A 25432-nucleotide genomic window follows, 5' to 3' on the forward strand; every position below is an offset into this window, starting at 1 on the left:
CCCAAGGACTTGCAGGACTCAGCCTTTTTCAGGGCCCAGCAAAACCCACCTCACTAGTTTGCTTTTTCAGCTTCTGAGACAGTGATAACAATAGCACTTAGACTTATATACCGCTACATAGTGCTTTTACAGCCCTCTCTAAGCGGTTTACAGAGTCAGCCACTTGCCCCCAACAATCTGGCTCCTCAGTTTACCCACCTCGGAAGGATGGAAGGCTGAGTAAACCTTGAGCCTGGTGTGATTTGAACTGCCAAATAGTAGGCAGCCAGCAGTCAGCAGAAGTAGCCTGCAGTACTGCACTCTAACCACTGCGCCACCATGGCTCAGATAGGCACCTGACTATCTGATACAGGATCATTTTGTTACAGACCCAGCCTCCTGGCAAAATCCTGCTGTTTTGCAACAGGTTCTATTCTCACCATACTGTAGTGCTTTTTTTTTTTAAGGAGGCTCCATTTTTTTTTAAGGAGGCCCCATGTGTTTGTGCAGTTTATAGAAACTCCTTAAAAAGGGAGCCCCCTAGAGGTTCATGAGAGCACAACACCTGCTTCGCCACAAGGCTAGGTCTGCAAGAATGCTGATCTTGGGCTGGGTGCTTCTCTCAGAAGTTGCAAAAACAGAAAAGTAGGTTGGGTGTTGCCGGGCTCTGGAGCTGCAAATTCTTGGGTAAGAAGCAGCTGGAGGCGGCTTGCAAACTCCAGCAAGTACTGACGCATCAATCCATGTTGCCCATATGTCAAATCAGTAAATGTAGACTATTTCTTCAGTCTTTCCCCTTGCCCAGATCTAAAAAACAGGGGCAAACTTAGCTCACAGTTAATCATTAAAATGCTTACTTGGAGAAGAGCCTGGAAACGCCTTCTGAATGGCAGTAAACTGTGTGAAAAAGCCATGAGAAGGAAAGGCAAAGGATGGCTCCCAAGAAGAACAATCCAACCACCACCTTCTCCTGAACGGGGGCTACAAAGGACATATTTGGCCGGAACATGTAGAAGATCCCCAAACACAGAAAGAACACACATCCTAGACAAAGGAAGACATGGTTATTAGAAGATGGGCAAAGGGGGCCCAACCACAAAATATTGCCTCTAAATCATCTACCTTATGACTGTGTATATTCCAACTAATGTTTGATCTACTTTCTGTTGGCTTATTTTCCGACAAGATTTGCTAAAATTCTCCAATAAATTCATAACAATGCTAACTGCTCCTTCCAGATTTTCAAGCCTATCCTACTAGAATTTCTGGCTCTCCCATACTAATACCTGCTTATAGTCCTCCTTTCCTATTTCAGTGTTACTCTTGCTACATGAAACATTTTACCAGGATTATGAAGTCCAACAAAACAAGGGATCTGACACAAAGCCAGATTTAGGTTCAGCTTAGTGTAATTATGCACTGGAAGTGGCATTGACACACGCATATGATCAGTGAGCTACTAAGGCTTGGGGCAGATGTACTTTGACTCAAGCAGAACCTGCCTAGTAAAGTAGTTGTCATTTACATACTTTAAAATGTCAGCAAAACAAGTTCTGTGCCAGTTCAGTAATATATACTGACTGCAATGGCAACTCAAGGTAATTGCTACCTTAACATTAGTCCCAACGGTCAGGAAGCAAAGGTAATTAAGCTACTTTCAAAGGCAACACAGAGAGAGTTGCAATGGATAATGTTGGTCTGCATCACTGCAACTCAGATAGCCCATGTCTAAGCCTGGAGCCAGAAATCCTGATTCAGCAGTTTGATGAATGCAAGATATCTCAAAAGGAAAACAAACTCAGCTGATGCAATGGGACAATACTGATAGCTTTTTTTAAAAAAAACACCACCTCTCGTTTGACATAGTAACTCAAGCTTGTTAAAGGAACCATATAATGCACAGATTGGATGGTTATCATAGAAAAAGGTAGGGTGATCTTAATTAAAATGAGTACCACCATTCATATGGATCTAATAGATCAACAGTGGCAATCAAGCAGGTCAACAGCAATCTTCAAATTGTTATCAGCCACAGCTGGGCAGAAGAGCACATTACAATTTGCTAGCTGAGCTGCATGTATCAGAATATCGGGTTCAAGTCAAAAAAAAAAATAATCATTCTCTTTTATCGACCCCATAATCCCTTGCGGGGTGGAGTCTGGGCAACTGAATGGAGCTGAGTGTTTACTGGCCGGGTGCCTTTCCTGTCACCAATGCAGAGTTTGTTTCCGCAGATATATTCTCAGTGTGCCCAGAGACAGAAATATCTGCCTCTACCTAGGATCGAACAAGTCAACAATTCCTATTCCAATAGGAACTATAAGAAAAGTTTTAATGTTTTCATACCTAGTAGATGCGTCCAGATGTTGCCCGTCTCTGTATGTATTCTGAAAATGCTTTTAAAGCAAGCCCGGAAAGAAGGCATGGGTGGCCGGTGCCCATGCAACAGATAGTCGTTGTCTTTTAACCAATCAGGCAAGACGTCGAAGGGAATGACACGCCATCGGCCCTCCCATACCTGAAGGAAGTAATATGAAGTTACATTCTGGATTATGGTGTGATGGAACAGAGCAACAGGAAATCGACATATATGCTGTATCTATATATGTGCATTTGATTTTCCACATGAAATTAGAAAACAGGATGATTATGATTCCTCTCTAGTTGAGTTATATCAAAAAGAAGAGCTGTAGAAGAGCAAGAACACAACTACTATGAGCCCTGGTGGTGCAGTGATTAGAGTGCAGTACTGCAGGCTACTTCTGCTGACTGCCAGCTGCCTGCAATTTGGCAGTTCAAATCTCACCAGGCTCAAGTTTGACTTGGCCTTCCATCCTTCCGAAGTGGGTAAAATGAGGACCCAGATTGTTGGGGGCAATAGGTTGAGTCTGTAAACTGCTTAGAGAGGGCTGTAAAGTACTGTAAAGTGATATATAAATCTAACTGCTACTGCTATTGCTACCCGCAAAACCGAGCCCTACTACTCCACATGCTTCCATCTTCTAATATTGCTCAAGGGCACATAGTGGTGGATGTTATGCAAATTTTGAAAAATATTTATTATTTCTTGAACCTATGCATAAGTTACATGCTATAACAATGGTTAGAATGTTACTTAGTGTGAAATCCTTTCCCACAAGGAAGTGTTCTTTCATAATATCCATTTGGTTGGTGATAAAAATAGGAATGAAAAAATAAGCATGTATGGATCATGCAGATATCTCACTGGGTTGCAAGTCTCTATATAATAGATCACCTGATGTACATATAATGCATGAAAATAATTACAATCTAATACATCAAGGTTATTCAATAAACACAAAAGTGGTTTCTCCCGAACAGGAATCATATTATAATGTTTCAAATAGTTCAGATACTCGATAAAAGTAAGCAGCAGATTCCTCTGCTACATTTCTATAATGGAATTGTATTTTAATACAATGTGTGTTAGATAACTAGGTTACTAAATCTCTCATTCCACTGATGCAGATACAGAAGTTGCAAAAACAAGGACAAAATTCTTCTGTTGTTTTATTTCTGAAATTAATAGCTGCATTGTATTTAGGCTACTCCCTAGGATGACTTGTCCCCTTTAAACAGACAAGTAATGCGCCCAGAATTACACAATAGAATTGCCCAAGATAGCGATTCAATAGAATTTGGATTTTATTTTTTTGTACTGTGGAGACAATGAGATTCCAATACAAAAGAGGCATATGGTAATTTGAAAAGATTTGCAAGGATTTCTAAAGGAAAGAGCGAGGGGAGGAAAATGTGACCTTGTAAATTAAAGTCCTGTGACCCAGAAATATACGCACCACAGAGTATTATTCTGCTTGGACTTCTGCAGATGTTTCTAAAAGGAGATTCAACAGTTGTGCCACATGTTTAATCCTGCATTTCTACTTGTAATCCACATCATATTAAGCTTTCTCATTTATCCAATTATGGAAGGCGTGAGCTCTGAAGATACGTCCACAGAAACAGAAGTAACCACAGAGATGACAGCGGTTTCTTGATGGCCACCCACTGTGCGCCTTGCCTCTTTGTTGCCAGAAGGGCATGCACTGCTAGCCACGGGACCCACAAACTGTGTAAAGCTCACTAGTGCGTGATGCCCCTCCCTTTGCTTTACAACATCTCACCTTGCATACAAATTCTTCCACTCTCTCCATTGCATGGTGGGCTTGGAGGAGAGGCAGCATTCCCATAAAGCCCTCATCTTCCTGAGTTGAATTGCCATCCCCATCTTTGCCAGAATCCTAAAACAGAAAAATAAGACAAAATGGTCAGCAAAAGCTTTGTGATCAACGGACAGAAGACAAAACTGAAGTGTAAACTACGAAGCCAGAAATGTGAGTCTATGCACAAATGCAAGATTAACCACAAAGATAGTTTGTCTAGCTTCCTGTTCCACAGATGTTCTTTGGTTAGCTGTAACTGAGTACAATGTGGTTCAGGAAGCGGCTTTTGCCATGGTTCGAGGAAGAGCGAAGGAGAGAGAATGGCAGTCTATAGCTGTCTCCTGCTGTGTGTCCCAACATCTTTCAGAGAAGAACTGAACATCTTCAAAGTTACTTGTTTCCTAAAAGTTTAAACAAGTACACAGCATGAATATCATCTATTACAGAAAGTCCTTGACTTACAACGGATCAAGGTTCGAAGTTACAACAGCTTTGGAAAGGCTGCTTCGGGGCCTCTAAAGCACTTCCGTCTGTCGTAAAATGTCACGCTGCCTGCACCATGCTCACATGATTGCCGATTCGGGTGCTTGGCAACTGTTTGCACTTATGACAGGTTGCCAAGCGTCCCACAATCATCATCATTTGCACTCTTCTCAGGCAGCTTTCTCAGAAAGTCAGGGCGGGGGGGGGGAAATCTGGCAGCTGCTGCCACTTGCTGAGAAGGATTCCCTCTTGTTTCTGGGGTCTGTTGAAAGAGCTGCCTGCCAAGGGGAGCTGAACTCCTTCGGCAGGGTGAAAATAAACCCTTTGGGTGGTTTCTGCGCCTACCCAAAGGTGTCCCCTTCCATAAGTGGAAAGGAGCTGAACTCCTTTGGCGGGGAGGAGAAAAGAGCTCAGATCCTGGAAGTCTGAACACCCACTGAAGGTGTTCCCTTCCATGCACGGAGGAGATCTGACATCCTCCTGCAGAGTGTAGAAACAGAGCTTAAATCCTGGTGATTTGAGCTCTACTCCTGAAGCCTGTAAAAGGAGTTTTCTTCCCCGAACAGAAGGAGCTGATATCCATTGGCAGGCAGCTCTTTCAGCAGTTCCTAGAGATTCAGAGTGAGCTAAACCCTAAGAAGGATTTTCAGCTCTTTAGCAGAGGGGCAGTGCAGTAAAGTAAGGAGAGCAGGGGTGCCTCAGGCGATGTTGGAAGCCTGGGAAGCCCAATTCATGCTGGGATGTCACCTTTCCAGCTGACAAAAATCTTTAACCACTGAGCCATTGTGCCCCTATTTTAAAATAGGAGTAAGAACATACTATAAAAAGATACTGTGTTTCCCCAAAAATAAGACCTATCTTATATATATATTTTTAACCCCAAAATAAGAGTTTGGGCTTATTTTCAGGGAGGTCTTATTATTTTGGGACATTTGGAGCAAGACGGGGCTCCTCTTGCCGTCTTACCTGACTTTCAGCTCTCTTTCCCTAACCCTAACCATAGGAAATGGCGGGGACCGGCTGCACGTGCGTTATATTTTCAGGGAGGGCTTATTTTCAGGGGGCGGCTTATTTTAGCGCATGCACTCAAAAGCGCAATTGGGCTTATTATCAGGGGATGTCTTATTTTTAGGGAAACAGGGTAGCTATGTATTCAAAGTTACTGGTATTTTTTGGGGTGGGGGAGGAATATGGATTTGAACACAGAACAACCACTATAAAATGCTGGCTCAGTTTGTATAACAGAGTACCATTGGGTATTACTGGATTATTACACAAATGAAGGCAAATGTACGTGTCCCAGGATAATGTTGCAGAATTCAATCTGGGTCGGTCACGAGTCCGAAAGCTAGGAAGGCTCAACCTCTGGTCCCAGTGACCGACCCCGATTGGATTCTGAATTATTACATTTTCTTGATTTGCACAATACACCCAGACAGACATAAATTAACCAAACAGGCTGGAATTGCATAAAATGTTATGCCATAAAAAGTAAGACAAGGTTGAAATGGATCAAATTTAGTACTTGGTGCAAATTCAAAGAACATGAGTTTTAATTGATCTCATTAAATATGTGACCCAACCAGTGCCTTAACTGTAATGGATACCCTGCACCAAGAACACCCTTATATTATTAAGCTAAAACAGAAAAAGCACACATTTGCCTGGTGGGTGTGTAGTTTTCTCAATTTTAGAGGGCAGTGAGCGTGTGGAAACCTGATAAAAGTGTTGTTGTGCCTTGGAAAATGCCTTGCAATGGATGGATGGTAAACTAATGACGCTAAATGACAAGTAAATTGCCAATTAAAATTATATAAATAAGACATGGCATCCTCACTCCAAAATTCAAATCTATTCCTTCAACATATATCACTGGCCTGCTCCAAAATCATCTCCCTCCTTCCTGGCAATTGTGATTAGGTAAGGGCTATCTGTACTTTTTGCTCTTGCAAAAATCCAATCACTGTTAACAGATTCATAAGCACTTCTTATCCAGGAGCAAAGAAGGTACAAGTGCTTGTTGCTTATAGCAATCCAATATTTGGCTACAGCAGGAATCATTTAATTTTTTATCATAAACTTTAACATCATAAACTTTTTAGACAGTTCGTTCTTGTCTAGTTCCAAGATACAGTACAGGCAGTCCTTCGACTTACAACAGTTCTCTTAGTGACCATTTGAAGTTACAACAGTGCTGAATGACCATTTTGCACACTTATGACTGTTGCAGCTTCCCTATGGTCATGCGATTTACATTTGGATGCTTGACAACTGACTCATATTTATGACGATTGCAGTGTCATGTGATCCACTTTTTGTGACCTTCTGATGAGCAAAGTCAATGGGGAAGCCAGATTCACTTAACCACAATGTTACTAATTTAACACCTGCAGTGATTCACTTAACAAATGCGGCAAGAAAAGTTGTAAAATGGGGCAAAACTCACTTAACGAATTTCTCATTTAGCAACATAAAGTTTGGACTCAATTGTGGTCGTAATTTAGCATCAGGCAACCTGTAAAGTTGCCTGATGCTAAATCGGTCCATTTTGTGGTATTCTAACAGGCAAGGATTCCTAAAGTCATAGAGGTCTTTCCTGTTCAGAGACTCTTAAGGTAGAGAATGCTGGATATTGGGTCTTGATTCTTTTGCTTGCAAAGCATAAGATGATGTGCATCCCTACATTTAAGTATTTCTTCTTTTCAAAGTATTAAATTACTTATAAATGGACTTTACAAGGAATCTTATACAGAAACAAACTCTTAACTGTGAAGCAGATGGCACTACATATTTTCAAAAGCAGGCTTGCCTGCAAACCCCCATTCAGCAGAGCAGATAATTAAACTGGGATAAATTACCACCGAATAATAAAACACCTAGGTCTTTTCCCCAAGATTTCTTAGTCTCATTTTGGCTTTTATTTAAAGCTTGTATTTAGCGTTTCCTGATGCTGTAAGGAACCGTAAGAACATTGCTTTGCTAACTATAAGAAATCAGAAACAAACAAACACAAAACAAGTGAATGTGCTATGACTTCAAAACTGCTGATATAATTCCTAAATGTTATGTACACAATGTCCGATCAGGGAAAATTAGTTTTAAGAGATTCCTGTATTGTAGCATCACTGCACCACAGTTAGCTGACAGATTAAGAATTTAAAAGATGAGGAAAGGGGCACATTTGAATAGAAATTATAGAAAGAGAGAAGTTAAAATATGAATCTCCCTTCCGTATCTGTTGATATATAATTTTACAAAAGATCTGAGAAAAGCACATTTAAATATAATCAAGTGCAGTTCCCTGCTTTCTTTCTTCATATCCTATAAGAATGAACAGTGTATGAAAAGAAAAGAATGAATGAAAGAAAAACAGTGGAAAAAAACAAGTAGGTTTTTAAATGGCTGTGGGATTAGGGTCATAGGTTTGCATTAATCAAAGTCCTAAACAACTCCACCCTGTACTTTTAATAAAACCAGGTGCTGGAACACAAAACACTTGTGTAATTAGTATAAATCTTTAGACAACTCTCTGTTTTTAGAATCATTAATAACAGAGCCTAATATACATACAACTTCAGAGAGCTTAATGTATACTTTTCTTTCAGGAAACAAATGCTTAATAGCAAATCCAAAAATACGACTTGAGACTTTTATGTATTCTACAACTACAAATTGGAACCAGATCTGGGGTTAAGATAGTTTTCAAGCATTGTTTTCTTTTGATGTGTTGGGTTATCTGTCCCAGATATACATGTGTTTATTTTTTCATTTCATTGTTTCCTATTTTTGAGGTATAAACTAACCAAAGTCATCAAGAGTTGGGTGGTCTTTAAATCAGATAGAGAGATAGAGACAGACAGACGGACGGACGGATGGACAAGCTCTTAAAGTTGACACAGAAGATAAAGGAGATTGCTAGGGAATGGAAATAAGCAAGACATCAGATCTTGATTGGCTAAACAGAGATGGTCCTATGACCCTTCCCCTGATGCATGTTCCCCTTGCCCTTTCTTTAATAGCTCTATGAAGAGTTAGGAAAAAGACACACACACCCCACTCCAAACGGTGAAGTAGCAGCAAATTACAATGTCCCTCTCTCTTTTTCATCAATAGACAAGACCTCTGTTCTGCCTTCTCAGGTGATAAGAGAATGAACAGACAGTTCTTGTGCCTTGGGTATAATGCACAAGCTTCATTGAAACATTTCATAGGACCTTGAAAATAAAGTGCATCCACCTGGAACATACTGCTGAGGAACTGGAAAGAGACAAGCATGATTCTAGAATCTATGGAAACAGAGGTCTTTGTAGAATGAATCAACCTATATAGCTACCGTAATTCAGTTTGCAAGCTGCAGTGAGCTTTTCTATCAAGTACTATACCTAACACTTGTCTTTTTTTAAAAAAAAAGTTGAAGAAGAATCACACAACTGCAAACTCTTCATGGCTTTTCATACCTGCCCTACAAACACCATCTAAGAGAATTTCATCTTTTTCTTCCCTTTGGGTCTCACCTATGGAATTACCCATATTAAAACGCACCTATAGAGTACGGGAACGTTCTCTTACTCATTTAAAACAGCTTTAAAAGGCTTTAAAATACTTTTAAAAAAACAATACAAGTTTTAAAAGTTTTAATTTCTCACCTGCACATGTGGAGGAGAACTACTATTTTGAGAGACAGAGAGAAAGATTTCAGCCATGCACAAACTTAAAACTTTATGGTGTTAGCTAAAATGTTGCTCCCTCTTTTCACCCACTATAATTAACTGGGTTCAACAGCCTTAATGCAAGGACATTGTCGATAAAATGGCTCAACTTCCCCACTCCTCTTGGCCAATTACTGCCATTGCAATCCTATTCCAGCCTATTCCACAGAAGCAGGGGAAGAGAAGCTTAACTGAAATGTTTCAAGAGACCGACCACATCATTTTTGCAGCAACCTGATTCTTAGAAAGAAGCTGCTTGGCTAACCAATCACAAGGATATTTTGTGTGACAGCTCTGTAGGCGTTTTTTTTTGCTCTGAGGGCTAGGCAACCAGATTGCAAAAGGGGCACGTTACCCAACGGAAGCATGCCATCTGGATGCAGTTAATTATTATTCTAAACTGACACACAACAGAGCAAGACTTTTTGTCTTCTGAATTAAGGCTGCAATGATCTCTGTTATCGATCGTGAATTGCCAGGGTTCTAGATTTGGCAAACTTAAAATTTCAGCAAACATGTTAGGAGCTTTATTTATTTATTAGTCCAATTTATATGCCGCCCTTCTCCCTAGACTCAGGGCGGCTTGCAATGCATTATAGCAATAGCCTGCATACTTTTTTGTATATATCTGCTTATTAGGGCTTTCGCCCCCCCCCCCCAAAGCGGTGTTGTTCTATACAAAGTTGGCTTATTGCCCCCACAATCAGGGTCCTCAATTTACCTACCTCGAAAGGATGGAAGGCTGAGTCAACCTTGAATCTTGGAACAAGATAAGCAAATTATCTTGTCAGTTAACATAGAGTTTGCAGAAATGAAGTGTGAGGAAAACAGCATTCTGTAGAATAGATGCTTCCCTTGTCCTGAAAACAGGACAGGACAACAGGAGAGAAGAGAAATGAGACTGAAACAATTAACCAAGAACAAAAACAGTAATAAAGATATAATAGTCCAGAAAAACTTTGAAGAGGAAAGGCTGCCTTGAGTTATCTGTGCAGGTGCAACAGAATATAGTAGAAGTCAAAGTCAGGAGTGAAAAATACACACAAAGAGGATGGATGATAAACTTATCACTGTGCGATGGTGCACAGTGGTTAGAGTGCAGTATTGCAGGCTACTTCTACTGACTGCCGGCTGACTGCAATTCGGTAGTTCAAATCTCTCCAGGCTCAAGGTTGATTCAGCCTTCCATCCTTCCGAGGTGGGTAAAATGAGGACCCAGATTGGGGCAATGGGCTGACTTTGTAAACTGCTTAGAGAGGGCTGTAAAGCGGTATATAAGTCTAAGTGCTATTGCTATATGGAAACATTAAAGGGCGACAAGAGATTCCAGAAGAACTACACTGTCATTGTACATATTAATGTATACAAGGCTGGTCCCTTGTAAAATAAGTCAGCACTACTGACTTATATCCTGATATCCTCCATGTATACTGGACCTATACTGGACCTCTCTTCCCATTATCTCAGTATCCTATCCTCTTGTGGATGGGGGCTGTAGCCCAATGCAAATGAAGGGCATCAGGTCAAGAAATGTTATAAATCAAACTGAAGTCATAAGGTTCATCATCGTGCAAAAAAAAAAAAAGTTTGTCTACAGGGTGCTAAGTAATAAATCTGGTAATCAAAGTATTGTATGCAAAATGTCTCCCAGATGTAGTCTTGCATTCTTTAAATGTAATAGACTGCATTTTATTAAAAGATTTTATATTATTTGTATTTGGTCTATCATGCAAACACAGCTAATCCCCCAAAATTTGTTTCTACAGTATTTTTTTTTTAAAAAAATGGGTAAAATTACTAGATTCTGATTTTCTATTATCTCTTGCTATCTAAAAATAATCCAGAGTTGCTTTTGGTGAGATAGACAGCTAGGTGATTAATAAATAAATAAATAGTTTTATATCATTTAGGCAGAAAATATGAATTGGTCCTCTATCTTAAAAAGAGTTTCAGTATAATGACTTTTTTTCCCTAGTCCGTGTGTCAGACAAATAACCAACCTTTGCATATCTGTTCAACAGCAACACAAGCAATGGCTGCGTAGTCAATTTATTTGGAGAACGGCCGGGGCGTGACCAGGCTGTAGAGGAAGTTTGAATGGCATTCAGTCAGTCCAATGACGGTGGAACCTTCCCAATCGGTGGAATATCGGAGCAGCGAGGGAGGAAAACGGCCAGGCAGAACTAAGAACTGCAGCTGCCATAGTGGCCCTCAAAACATCTTTACCCACCTCTTTAGACTGTATGTTAGTTCCCAAAGCAGCTGTGCCTTAGTGTCACGAGCTCCCTGGCATAAGTTGGCTTTATGAAGCACAGAGGAGACAGGGACCACACCTTCATCAGCTGTTGAAAAACCTCTGCTTTTCTTCCAGAAGCCTTGCTACACAATCCGCTTGCTACAATGATTTTTTTTTCTTTTAGAGACAACAAGTGGAATTTTTTTCCTTGCCTTTTTGATGTGTCATCAAATGAAGATTTGAACAACTTAACGGTAATACACAGAGAACAGATTCTGCAAAGCAGCACCAAAGCAATCTCAAGCACATCATGGTCAAAGTGGTGTTTCATCATCATTTAACGACACCACAATCCTTTGCGGGGTGGAATCTGGGCAACTGAATGAAGCTAGCAGAGCGTTTAATAGCCAGATGCCCTTCTTGTCGTCAATGCGGAGCTTTGTTCAGCAGATATATTCTCTCTGTGCCGAGAGAGAGAAATATCTGCCTCTACCTAGGATAGAACTCGCAGCTTCCTGATTGTGAGACGAGAGCTCCACTTCTAGGCCACTGCACCACTCTCAAAGTGGTGTTAGTCAAAGTGGTGTTTGACCAAACTATATTATGTGCTAAGATTTCTCAATAAATTTCAGATGTCTGAAACTGAACTCAGTAAACTTTGTATAAGAACAAAAATATATCTGTCTGCTTGCTGAGCTGAGCTGTCTATATCTTAGCATAGAGATCTCCAATTTGGGGGGATACTCGCATATTTGAAATAGGGAATACATTACAGTTAATTGTACAAATCAGCTGCAACCGAGCATAATTACAGATATAAAACATTTGGGATATTCAAAATATGTCAATCTGGGAATCCAATGTTCTGAAGAATTCTGAAATTTCCTTCTGGACTTCCCAAAAAAGAATCAAGAAGGGAAGGGTATCTAGTAGGCATCATGAGATCTTGTACAAACCTACTTCTGCTATGGATATTATGTTGGGATCTTTGCTATAATGTGTACTGTACAAGTTTCCACGAAAATTAAGACATTTATAAGGATTGTATGAAATGGTGTGTTTTATTTCACAACAGAATACCCCTCACTGAGAGAATGAATTCTCCTCTTCAGCATTCCTCAACTGTAGACAATGGAAGAGGAAAACTATCTTAGTTTATCATGACCATAATTAAAAGGGATCCAGTAGCACCTTTTCGATCTAACAAATTTTGTTAAAAGAGATAAGCTTTTGTGAGCTGCAGCTCCTCCTAATAATTCCCAAAGTGGTTTTACAGAGTTAGGAATTTTCCACTATACATTTGTGAGATGCACAAAGAAACAGAAAGAAAACCTTGTTATGTTTGAGGGTCTTGTCCTGAATGTTTGCAACTTCGTTGAAGAAAAAAAAACCTTAGAAATCAAATCACAATATGATGGGAAATAAATGATATGTAAAATTTAAAGGCACAGTGAAGGAAAGTAACTATAAATATGTTCAGAATATTGAGCAGAAATGAAAAGTAGCTAAACACTGGTTGTCGAAACGTTAACACGAAATTTTATAGTTGCCTTTTCCTCACAAGAACTAAAGAACAGTTTCTGTACTTTTAAGGGAAAAAATTAAATATTCTATGCTTTTTAATATTTTAACTTAATTTTTCTTTGTTAGTATTGTATGTCTTCTTTCTCATTTTTACTCTGACGTAACTAAAAAGCATTTTTAAAAAAACTTTCAAAGCAGGCTTAGTGACAGATCCTTTCCAAAAGGTCAAACAGCTGAATTCAGAAGTCACCAAGGCCTGGGTTGTCTAACAAATGTTCCAGCTGGGCTTTTGCCATGAGGAAGAGTCAAGTGCCATGCTTCGTTATACTTCATGCTGTACCGAAGGCCTCAGCGCAACGGATCCAAAATTTCACAGTTACGCTTCTAGGCCACACACTAAAAATGCACAGAACGCCACAGATGCAGGCCTTTTAGACAAAACCCACCATCCATCAAGAGCAAAAAGCTAGGGGTGGCTGGAAAAAATGAGAAGAAAACGGCCTTTTGTTCCTTTTTGCCACTAGGGGTGGGGGGTGGGGTGGGGGGAAAGGAGAGAGTCAAGTGCAGGTTTTCAGAGCTGTACATAAAAAGCCCATTCATCAGGTGATAAAAGTCACATGCATTTGATTGTGCCAGTTTAACAAAAACCACAGTAAGAGGCATTTGTTTAGGCGATATCAGTAACTGAAGAAACAGCAGGGGAAACAAAGACACTCCAAGCATTCAAGAGCAAAGGGCAGAGAGAGATAAAGGAAGTAAGGAAGAACAGACAGCTCCAACACAGAGAAGAAAGCGGCAATATTAATGGAGGGGAAACTTGAATATTTATTCATTTATTTTTTAAAAACTGCCTATAGCCCCACCCAATCCATATGGTTCTGGGCAGCAAATAATTTAATTTCAAATGTGCCACAAAATATTCTCCCTACAAATGTAAACTAAAAAAAAAAAAAAAAGCATAAATCTGCACACAAAGGAATCCAGGACCAAATATACTGTTTTCCAAAGCAATAGGCAGTAATTTAGCTGTGTTACTATTTTTTTATGGTAAGATCTTTCACCTCCACTGGGATACAAAAACTAATATCTTCAATACATTATCCACTAGTAGTTTTCATGATTGGCAACTTTAAAGGTGTGTGGACTTCGACTCGCAGAGTTCCCAGCCAGCATGTGGAATTCACAGTCTGAAAACACTGTTATACAGAACTTTGCCCTCCCTACTTCCTGAATACTTATCACCTAGTAAGTCTTGCTGATTAAAAAAAAAAAAAAAGTACATAGAGTTTACTTCAAATGACGAAAGTTGTTTATCCAGTTAAAAAGGAAAATCAACATGTAAGTTACACCTGATGCAATTTCATGTTTTGAGATGCCATTAGTGAATGGCATTTTCTTTCTTTTAGAAAAGCATTTGTTGGAGCATTTAAACATTAAAAGAATATCCAATAGATAGTCCAATAAAACAGCTTTATCATCATGTCTGAAAGAACAGATGAGGCAATGCATCAAGATCACTAATAGATTCATTATCACAGAAGGTTTTAGAAAATGGATCCGATGTCCTCTTTATGATCGTATATTTTCTATAAACACATTCAGTATTAGTTTCTTATCTTTTTATTCATATGCTCCTGTTTCTAATCAAAGATTTTAATATAGATGAGGACAGAGAAATATCTACACTATATATTTTCCAAATAAACAGCCTATTTTTATGACAGGACTGAGTGGGACTAAATTCCACTTATAAACCTTAGTAACATTGCACTATGGTTCTTGGGAAGTAGCCATTTTGAGATGCATAATTTAACTAGCAGTAGACTTTAAGTCATAGAGTCTGTATGCAGATCTATGAACTTGAACTGTCTGAAGCCAGTCAGCCAGCAATATTTCCTTCTCTTTATGAGTACACAAAGCAGCTCTTTGTTTTTCTAAATGACTTTTAAAATAGGTAATCTACCATATCTTGAACACAAGAGAGGTTTGTGGCGCTAAAGCAAAACCAGGGACTGGTTGGAGAATTCTGGGAGTTGAAGTCCACAAGTCTTAAAGCTGCCGAGTTTGAAGACCTCTGCTTTAATCCAATGCTTTGCTACTCTCCAACCAACTGGATTTCATCCTTTCCTGACTTATGAAGCCCCATCGGAAACCACATTGAAAACATACGCTTGCTTTCCGAGTTGAAAAGGAGAAGCTCCAGAGCAGCAATATATAGAATTTAGACAAGAGGACATAATCTAATTTGGACTGCATGACTCACCGTAGTTTCTGAATCTGAGGCAACTTTTCCATTCACTTCCTGTCTCCCTCCCATGTGCACCCACTAGCTCTCTTTGGCAAAATCAAAATGGTGCTCCTTCTTTTATAAAAAAAAAATCCTGACCTGATTTGATTTTCTTGTTTAGAAATCAAATACTATAATCTGCCCTTTCCATTTTGCAACCATGTGCACATTCAGATGATAAGCACACACTCAACAAAATGAATGGACTGTGCTGCTGACAGCAGGAAAATAAGTGTGAATTTTTAATTCAATAGAATATCTTGCTTACCATTTTTCCTGTAGGGCTTCGTATCTTTTTGGGTTTAAAGAACCTTTTCGAAGTTATTTAAAGTTTCAAACGTAAGAGCAATTTGCAGAAACCCTCGAGATGAGTCAGTATAACTTACTGAGGGCATTTAATGCTTGTTGCACAGCGGGATGAAAGCAAAGTCATGCTCTTAAAAGTTATACCTATGCATGACATGTGCTCAACCTCTCTACAGGTTATGATCAGGTGCATGTTCTCTCCCTCTTCCAGAGACTCATCCTCAGAATTGCTGCATTCCTTAGCCTCAATATCTTCTTCATCACATTGCCAACAAGAATATACATACAAGCTACAGCTAAAAGAAGTATGTGAATACTGAATAAACAGTGATAAGAAGACAATCAATGCTATTTGTCAAATAATGCTGTGTTTAGGACAGTTGTACAATCCCACCATATTTCAGATACATTTGTGCAACAGAAAAGCAGAGAAGAGGAGATGTTTAAAGAAAAAGTCTTTTAAGTAAAGGTAAAGGTTCCCCTCGCACATGTGTGCTAGTCATTCCCAACTCTAGGGGGTGGTGTTCATCTCTGTCTCAAAGCCGAAGAGCCAGTGCTGTCCGAAGACGTCTCCGTGGTCATGTGGCCGGCGTGACTGAACACCAAAGGTGCATGGAACGCTGTTACCTTCCCACCAAAGGTGGTCCCTAATTTTCTACTTGCATTTTTTACGTGCTTTCGAACTGCTAGGTTGGCAGAAGCTGGGACAAGTAACGGGAGCTCATCCTATTACACGGCACTAGGGATTCAAACCGCTGAACTGCCAACCTTTTTGATCGACAAGCTCAGCGTTTTAGCCATTGAGCCACTGTGTCCCTATGAAAGAGTCTTTTAAACTCTTTTTAAAGACTCTTTTTTTTAAAGAGACTGTTTTTTTTAAAGAGGATAAATAACAGGAAACAGGATTGCCTTTAGTTAGAAAACATTTGTATGAACACATTGAAACCCTAGCTTGGCAAATACAATTTTCTTTCTCCCATTTTCAATGAACTTCTAAGGAACATGGGTCTTCTCATTGCCTGTCCAAAACTCCGTTGTCTCTCAATTTAATAAGAGATTAGCTCTCAGTTAAACAGATTTAGTCTCAAACAAATGTATTTTAAAACTTGATCAGTATCAATACTCTAGATGCTTTGTTTCTATGTCAGTTAGGTGCAATACCTTGTATTAAGGACTATAAAATAAGTTCATTAGGATAGTTATTGACTGATTAGTTGTTTTGTTTCAATGCTACAGAAAGGTGAGTGCAGGTACAACTTAGGTGTATAGGTGGAGATGCAATTCAGTAGTCTTGGAGCTAACATTTATCCTGAATTTTCAAACAGCTTATAGAAAAGACGTTTATAGCCAGTGTTTATACCGATACACGGATATGTCATTTCCCTAAGACTTCACTTCTTATTGTCTGCCCTGGGAAACATATTAACAAAAATAAAATTGATTACATAGGATTGGCCTTCAAAACAGCTAAAAAACTTCAGCCAATATGACCATTGCCTGCAGCTCCAGAATCAAGTCTATTAAAACAGGACCGTAATTGTTCCTAAGGTACTCTAGAAAACCACCTTTCGGATTAATTTATACAACTGTAATCATTAATTCAAGTAAACACATAATTCAAGGAAGTCTGTCTTTGTGTCCAAATTTCAGTACAACAATTATTCACTGTTACCTTTTCAGACGATGCTGATGGTTCTACTACGAGGGGCTCCTGCTCACTGGACTTGTCGCTATGATCATATCCTTGCCCAGCAGAATTGGGCATGTGTCCCTTCCTGAGCCGTATAACTGGCTCCAGAGTGCTTGCATTCCCAAGATCTGTTGATTCGTTCATGAGATCAAGACTCTTCCTGAAAAGAAGTTCTTATTTTCTCCAGCAAAGAGGTGTTGACGAATTGGCTAGTTCTGAAAAACAAAGTTGATAGTGATAAACATGTCACCCCAAAGTTATATAAACCTATCTAGCATCTTTTTTTTTACAGGTACCAAAAGCCATAGCCATCAAGAATATACGTTTGGATGGAAAGAAGTCTCTTTTTGGGAATCTTTATTGCATTAACAAAGCATCAACAAACATCCAGCGGACCACTAAACAAAAAAGTTTGAATCTACCGTCTTTCTTTGCTGCCACTGAACGAAGTGATTAATACATATAAAGTGAAGCAGATTTAATTACAAACAAAATGTTTGTATTAAAGTAGGAACTGCTGTCAACCAGATAATAATGGATGTCTATGAAAGCAGGAATCCATTGAAACAAGTCAAACAGGGAGCCTCCAGCGGAGTGAATGGAATTAAAAATAAAACTAATGAAGTGAGTTGGGATGAAGTTGAAGTGAGAGAAGGCTAAAAGTCGCTAATTTTAGAGACCTGCATGGGAATGACTGCGATATGCTGGAGAATGGAACTGAAATGAATGCTGGGTTATTGTCCAAGAAAAGGAAACCATAAATGCTCTAATAAGCATGTTGAAAGATGTTAAGGATAGACCCAGTTAACATAGGAGAAGAAATGTTAACATAGGAATGTGCTTTCCTTATGGAGCATCTGTGCAACTTGTATGTAAAGTGAGTCTCTGTCCTCAATTATTGGAAGAATACGGTTATTATATTCTTTCCCTATAAAATAGGGAAATGTAGCAAGAATAATTTTTTAAAAACCTTGTAGATGGGTTAATCTGTTAAATTTAAATTTAAGCTTTTAACACATTTTTATAAAAAAATGAATGATAATATAAGGGAAGTTGGGCTGGATTTTATAACCTTTTTTGCCATAGTTGTAAAATGAATCACTATAGTTATTAAGTGAATCATGTAATTGTTAAGCAAATCCAGCTCTCCCCATTGATTTTGCTTGTCGGAAGCCAGACAGGAAGGTCGAAAATAGTGATCATATATCTCTGGAATGCTACAATTGTCAGTACACATATACATGCCAGTTGCCAAGTGTCAAAATTTTGATCATGTCACTGGGGGGATGCTGCAGTGGTCGTAATGGTGAGGACTAATCGTAAGTATCCTTGAATGGTTACTAAATCAATGGTTATAAATTGAGGACTGTCTACACATTTTAGAAAAGCTCTCTATGTAGTATATAAGGGAGTCATTCCTGTTTTAAGATAGTTGGCATAATTTTGATTGACAGGTAGAGGAGCTGACAGTGAGCAGAAGTTGGGAAGTGAAACATAGCAAGGACTACACAGATTTTTTGCTCTTTAGCATGTCACTGAAAGTGTTGGGAAAGTTTCTTGCACATTTGTTGATTTAAAGAAAGTTTTTGATACTGTATGTTAGAATTATTAAGTGTTAAGTGAGAATGTGGAGATTATGTTTAGTTGCTGAATAAGGTAAGTAAGTATATCGTAAATAGAGCCCACATGGGAAGAAATGGAATATCTAATGACTCAGCAGGGAGAAAAACAAGGTGTGTAATGATCCCTTGGTTATTTTATGTATTTATGGATAAACATGCAAATAATACTTGTGGTCATGTTGGAAGTATGTTGTTTGGGGGTGTGAATATATATCTACTTCATTTTATGTGCTGGTGATGTTGTGTTGTTAACTAAGAATTCAAATTATTCAAAACAACTGTTAAATCTACTATATCAGTGGTCCCCAACCTTTTTGGCACCAAGGACCAAGTGCCAAAATACCATACTTAATACTTAAGATACCATAAACATTAATGTTAAAATTCTTGCACATTATCCCAAACACCCTTCACTCCTGCATTGTATATAAAGGTGACAAACAAGTGTTCTGTAGAAATTGAACAGTTTTTTCAGCTAAACTGCAATGATACATTATTGAGAAATTGAATACTGTACAAACAAAGACAAGTGAGAATGAATATATGGATAGTTTTGATTTTAAAAAAAGAGAGAACATTTTGTGCTTTAAAACAATGGGTGGAAACCAGCCAAATTCAGTTCTAAGCGCAACTGATACTTTTTGTAACTACTTTTTCTTAACTTTCTTTCAATAACTCCAAGAACAGGGAATATAATTCTGCAACAACTGATTAGACATTTATCTCCTGCAGTTGAATGAGAGGAGCAATTGTTTTTATAACTCCTAAATAGGATGACCATATTCTGATCTCTCCTCTAAACAGCGGACAAGAAGAGACAGGATAGACGATATTCATAAAACCTTAAGGCTAAAATCCAATCGTGTCTGAATACCCCAATAATGGTATTTACTACAAATGCTGAATCATCTTATGAAAGATAACCAGAAGGAACAACAACAATACAAATACCAGATTTTTGTAACCCAATTAAAGTTAAACACAAAGTTTAAAACATGCTCAGATGGATTGCTATTCCCTGACGAATCAAATGAATCAAAAAGTAAGAATACAGGAAGGGATGGAGCATTGAACCCTGCAGAACCTCACATAAGAGGGCCCTGGAGGACAATTTCTGTCCCCTTTGCCAACACCAACTGGAACGGGTCATGAAAAAAAGACAAGAATTGCCATAAAATAATGGTTTCAATTGCCAGCACAGCCCTAATTCCCAGCTCCCACAGCCAATCCAAAAGGATTCCGTGATCAATACTACTGAAGGATGCTGAAAGAGAAAGAAGCATAAATACGGGTGTCTATGTTCCTCATAGATCATCAACATGTGCCACCAAGATTCAGTCTCAGTACTGAATCCTAGCCTGAAACTCAACTGAAAGATCTAAATAATTGCTTTGTATTGTACTACCAAAATGGACCCAGAAATCAGACAACTGCAGCATCCTATACTGTACACTCTAAAAACAGAAACAAACTCTTTAGGGAAATCCTGCTTGTCAGGAAATTGTTCACAATTCAAACCCTAAGTCAAAAATAAAGCTCTCTCCTGAAACCTCCACATCCCAACCATATTGAGATGAATGCTTTCTATAGCCGGTTTATGGGCAGAACAACACACATTCTATCTGCCAGTGTCTTTGTGACTTTCAGTGTCACAAATCAATAAGAAAGAATATGCCTTTTGTTCTATCAAAAGGAAAGAAGAAAATTCAGTGTTTTGTTAACCAGAACATCAGCAACAGCAAAGTCTCTGGCAGGAAGAATCAATGTTCTTTCTTACTGCTTTTTTCATACTTGAAAGTTGTATTAAACCACAGCAGCCCAGCTTTCTAACAGCAGGTTGCTCAGGCAGACAATGAAATATTTCAGTGCAATACAAGCAAAGTCAGGCAGCAGTTATATTCCGTAGTTGTCGCCTGCACAGAAAATTCATGTATAACATGGATGTCAGGTAAATAGTAAATGAAATGGCCACATGGACAAGTAATGGAAGGACAAGTGTTTTTGCTATCTTAAGGGATCAGATGGGGAATTCTACGTCAGGAAAAGGATAGATGGAGCACTGTATATGCAGCCAAAATGCTTGGCTTAAGTTGTATCTTTTTGCAGCAACAACAATGAACAACTCAATTTTGAACGATGCGGTTCTTATACCTCATACTTATGGTTTTATGAAACAAAACGGGAGTCAAACTGAGAAACTGTTTAAATTCTAGGCCTGCCTTAGGCATCAACTGAGTGACTTTGGGCCAGTCTTTCAGCCCAATTCAACCCACAAGGTGGTCACTGTGTTGAAAATAGGAAACAGTTGTATTGCCTACAGCAATGATCTTCTACTTTAAATCACTGCAATCCCTACTAAATCTTATCAAGAATCAACCTTTGTCTGGTAGAAGCTAAACACCATTTTAGAGAAAAAGTGAGACATACTTTTAATAACTTTATTAGTAGTATTGCTTCTCTTTATCTAAGAGATAAAAATAAATATAGTTTTATCTAGTTTTAGATAGCGGAACATTTCTATCTGACACTATTACTTATAACTCTGCATAAACTGGGTTCTTGTGCAACATAAAATTGTTAATTTCTAATCATATATAATCTCCTTGACCTTGCATGGCTGAAAAGCAGCTGGAGAATTTTGTTGATAGCTTTAATAAAGTAAAAATGCTACATCCACCCGATACCAATAATGCTTTTTAACCGTCAGCAATGAACAAGCCATATTCCAATACTGATTGGAAGAGGTAACATTATTAGAAGTACACAAAATACAACCCTCTAATTCCTGACATAGATGATGCTTTTCAACCACAGAAATACACTTAAAAGTTTTTTAAAAATCATAAGTCTATAATGTTTAAAAAATAAAAAGATTATAAAAAGATTATATCATTTTAAATGAAATGAATCCTAGAAACTAATTCTTCTCCGTTTCTCCAATTTGATATTAGAAATTCCATAAGTGTGTACTTCCCCTTTTAATAATTACAATGAGCTATAATATGGGAAGCAAGCTTCCTAGTTAGTATTAGTACAATGTTAAAAAACAAAACAATTTTGTTATACCTACGAGTCCGTCTTTTGCCACCAATAGCCTCCCACCGACCAGTTCGTTCTCACAAGCAGGGACTACTCAGGGTACCGTCAGTCAATTTATGTCGACTGGCGACTCCCAGGGGGAGGGCCTTCTCTGTGAGGGCTCCAACCCTTTGGAATGAACTGCCCCCTGAGAGACGAAATATCCCTGATCTCCGTGCTTTCCGCCGTGCCCTCAAAACCCTGATGTTCCAACAAGCGGGGCTAAACATATGAACATGTGAATGTTTTTTAAATGTTATTTAATTTTAGGTTCTATTTAATTGGGCCAAACTATGTTATAATAATAATTTTAATTAGCAATTTTATGATGTTTGTGTGTCTATATTTTTCTTGACTATATACCACCTTGAGTCCTACGGGAGAAAGGCGGTATAGAAATATAATTAATTAATTAATTAATTAATTAATTAATTAATAAATCTCAGATTTCTAACAGACATAACCAATTCAACAACTACTCTATTGTGTGTGGTCACTATTAATCAGCTACATGTAATGTGGATTCAGATGGAATGCTATTTACACTACTTACGGAGGCTTAGAGATATTGAATAAAATGCAGTATAAAATGTTAAGACAATAAATAAGGATTTTAAATTTAAAAATTCAATTAAAATATAATTTGAATACAATTGTAATCAATTAGAATATAATACATATTCTGATTATTCATCAATATATACCAAAACATTCATACATAAATTTTTATTGATGGCCAAGCTATCTTTACTTGCAAAATACTTTATCACAATTATGAAAAAAATAAACATCACCATAAAAAGATGACTAAATAAAAATACTTCACCTGCCTGTCTTCCTACATACGTCACAAGGCAAGAATCTCATTTTAAGTTAAATTATTATGGAAGGAAATGGCAGTCTTCACTTCAGGTAAATGCAGTAATTTGCATACTGGAATAACTAAATGCCCATAGCATCAAAACAGGACTCTCTAAATCAAGCTTCCTAATCCATATCCCATAATTCTGTGCTTTCGTAACAGTACATCTGTGTAATTACTGAATTAAACTGTTATTAGCTTCATAGTAGTATTATTGCTGATAACATATGGTCTGAGCCAGTTACAGGTGCCACTTATTTTAAACTGTAAATTTAACTAAGCATGCAAAAGAAAACTTCCTGTAATTATGCAGATGTTTTTGTGGCCATATTGTTTGGTTCCCTCTGCCTCAAGGACTCAAATACAACCTCCTCAACAAGACTGTCTTCAGTGAGATCCACTGAATTTACAGTACCTGACAATTTTTATTAAATAAAAGCAATCCAGAAAAGAAACTCTACATGAAATGAATCAGGGCTGGTATTTTCATGATGTTACATCTACTGAAATGAGCTCCTAGACATTTGAATACAAAGCAGCACTGAAAACTCTAGATGCTTTTGTGGGAGAATTCTGATGATTTTAAAAATGATATTAAAATAAAGGTAAGGGTTTACCCTGTCCAATCATTTCTGACTCTAGGGGGTGGTGCTTATCTCCATTTCTTAGCTGGGAAGCCAGCGTTGTCCAAAGATATTTCCATGAGCATGTGGTCAGAATGACTGTATGCCAAGGCACACAGAAGGCTGTTACATTCCCGCCAAAGTGGTACCTATTTATCTACTCACATTTCCCATGCTTTTGAACTGCTAGGTGGGCAAGTAATGGGAGCTCACCCTGTCATGCAGCACTCGAGTCTCGAACCTGGGCTACTACCTTTTCAGCTGACAAGCAGCTCAGCATCTTTAAACACTGAGCTATTGCGCTCCTATTTTAAAATAGGAGTATGAACTCTAGAGTATGGTATGTTCATACTCTATTTTAAAATAGGGAAAGGAATAAGGTTAGGACTACAGACATCCTTTCATCCCTTCCCATTTTATTCCTAAACTATATGCAACAAACTAGGTATTTAAAGTTACCGGTAATTTTTTTTGAGGACTACAGATTTGCACACAGGTCTCTCCGCCTGGCAGAACAACCATTATAACATGCTGGCTCAGTTTGTAACCAAGGCAAATGTACGTGTACCAGGATAATGTTGCAGAATCCAATCTGGGTCGGTCACGAGTCCAAAAGTTAGGAAGACTCAACCTCTGGTCCCAGTGACCGACTCCGACTGGATTCTGAATTATTACATTTTCTTGGTTTGCACAATACACCCAGAAAGACATAAATTAACCAAACAGGCTGGAATTGCATAAAATGTTATGCCATAAAAAGTAAGACAAGGTTGAAATGAATCAAATTTAGTACTTGGTGCAAATTCAAAGAACATGAGTTTTAATTGATCTCATTAAATATGTGACCCAACCAGTGCCTTTATTGTAATGGATACCCTGCACCAAGAACACCCTATATTATTAAGCTAAAACAGAAAAAGCACACATTTGCCTGGTGGGTGTGTAGTTTTCTCAATTTTAGAGGGCAGTGAGCGTGTGGAAACCTGATAAAAGTGTTGTTGTGCCTTGGAAAATGCCTTGCAATGGATGGATGGTAAACTAATGATGCTAAATGACAAGTAAATTGCCAAATAAAATTATATAAATAAGACATGGCATCCTCACTCCAAAATCCAAACCTATTCCTTCAACATATATCACTGGCCTGCTCCAAAATCAATTCTACAGTACTTCACAGATAAACAACTGATTCTCCTGTTTTGTGCAAACTAACCACACCTCTCAGAATACATACAAGAATTATGTTGGAAAACCCAGTGGGAATAAATCTGCACAAATCTGATCTGCAGCCTTAATATAACAAACTGACTTGTTGCTTGCCCCAAGTCCATGCACTGACAAAATCAAAATACATGGTACTAAGTTAAAATAAATTACAATGCAATGTTTCATTCAAACTTTAAGGTAGCCAAGTAAAATAAACCAGATAATATGGAGGCTTGGCATGTTCAAAGCAAGGAACTGAAGACATTGCATAAATTGAAGAAATAGCTGCATCTAGATTGGGAGAAAAACCAGAAGGACAAAGATATAACAAAGGATGACTGAGTCATGTTTAATTAGTAGAACATTTCTTGACAATCACACAATATTGAATATTTAACAAATATCAATTTTCACCCAAATAACATGATGCCCCTTAATTTTTAAAGTGTAGTTATTTACACTGAAGTACAAATGCCCCCTTAAAAATGAAGACATGTGCACTATTGAGCAAATGTTCTTTAAACAACCATTCTGCAATCTAATTTGTAAAGCTTGTGCAATCAAAAAGTCAACAAACTTTTTCGTGAACTTTGCCCTATAAGGCTTCAATATTGCTGCTGACAAAATGTTTTTTAATATTGCT

At 38.2% G+C, this 25432-nt stretch overlaps 1 protein-coding gene across 3 annotated transcripts in view; it reads right to left on the bottom strand.

Moving 5' to 3' along the window:
• The window catches only part of ADIPOR2 (adiponectin receptor 2), a 36267-nt gene that overhangs the window by 5688 nt on the left and 5147 nt on the right, over positions 1-25432 (bottom strand). The window contains exons 1-5 of one of the 3 annotated variants that reach the window (XM_034403449.3): positions 22087-22234; positions 17381-17613; positions 4125-4241; positions 2326-2497; positions 837-1023 (exon numbers count right to left, since the gene is read on the bottom strand). In XM_034403449.3, the coding sequence (XP_034259340.1) occupies positions 837-1023; positions 2326-2497; positions 4125-4241; positions 17381-17542 (638 nt within the window). In that variant the 5' untranslated portion in view covers positions 17543-17613; positions 22087-22234. Of the gene's footprint in view, positions 1-836; positions 1024-2325; positions 2498-4124; positions 4242-17380; positions 17614-22086; positions 22235-25432 lie in introns of those variants that run through there. The other 2 variants (XM_060694477.2, XM_034403448.3) reach the window with 2 other exon arrangements.

Source organism: Pantherophis guttatus, chromosome 7 (assembly GCF_059756535.1).
Source record: "Pantherophis guttatus breed Tessera chromosome 7, ASM5975653v1, whole genome shotgun sequence".
NCBI lineage: Eukaryota > Metazoa > Chordata > Lepidosauria > Squamata > Colubridae > Pantherophis > Pantherophis guttatus.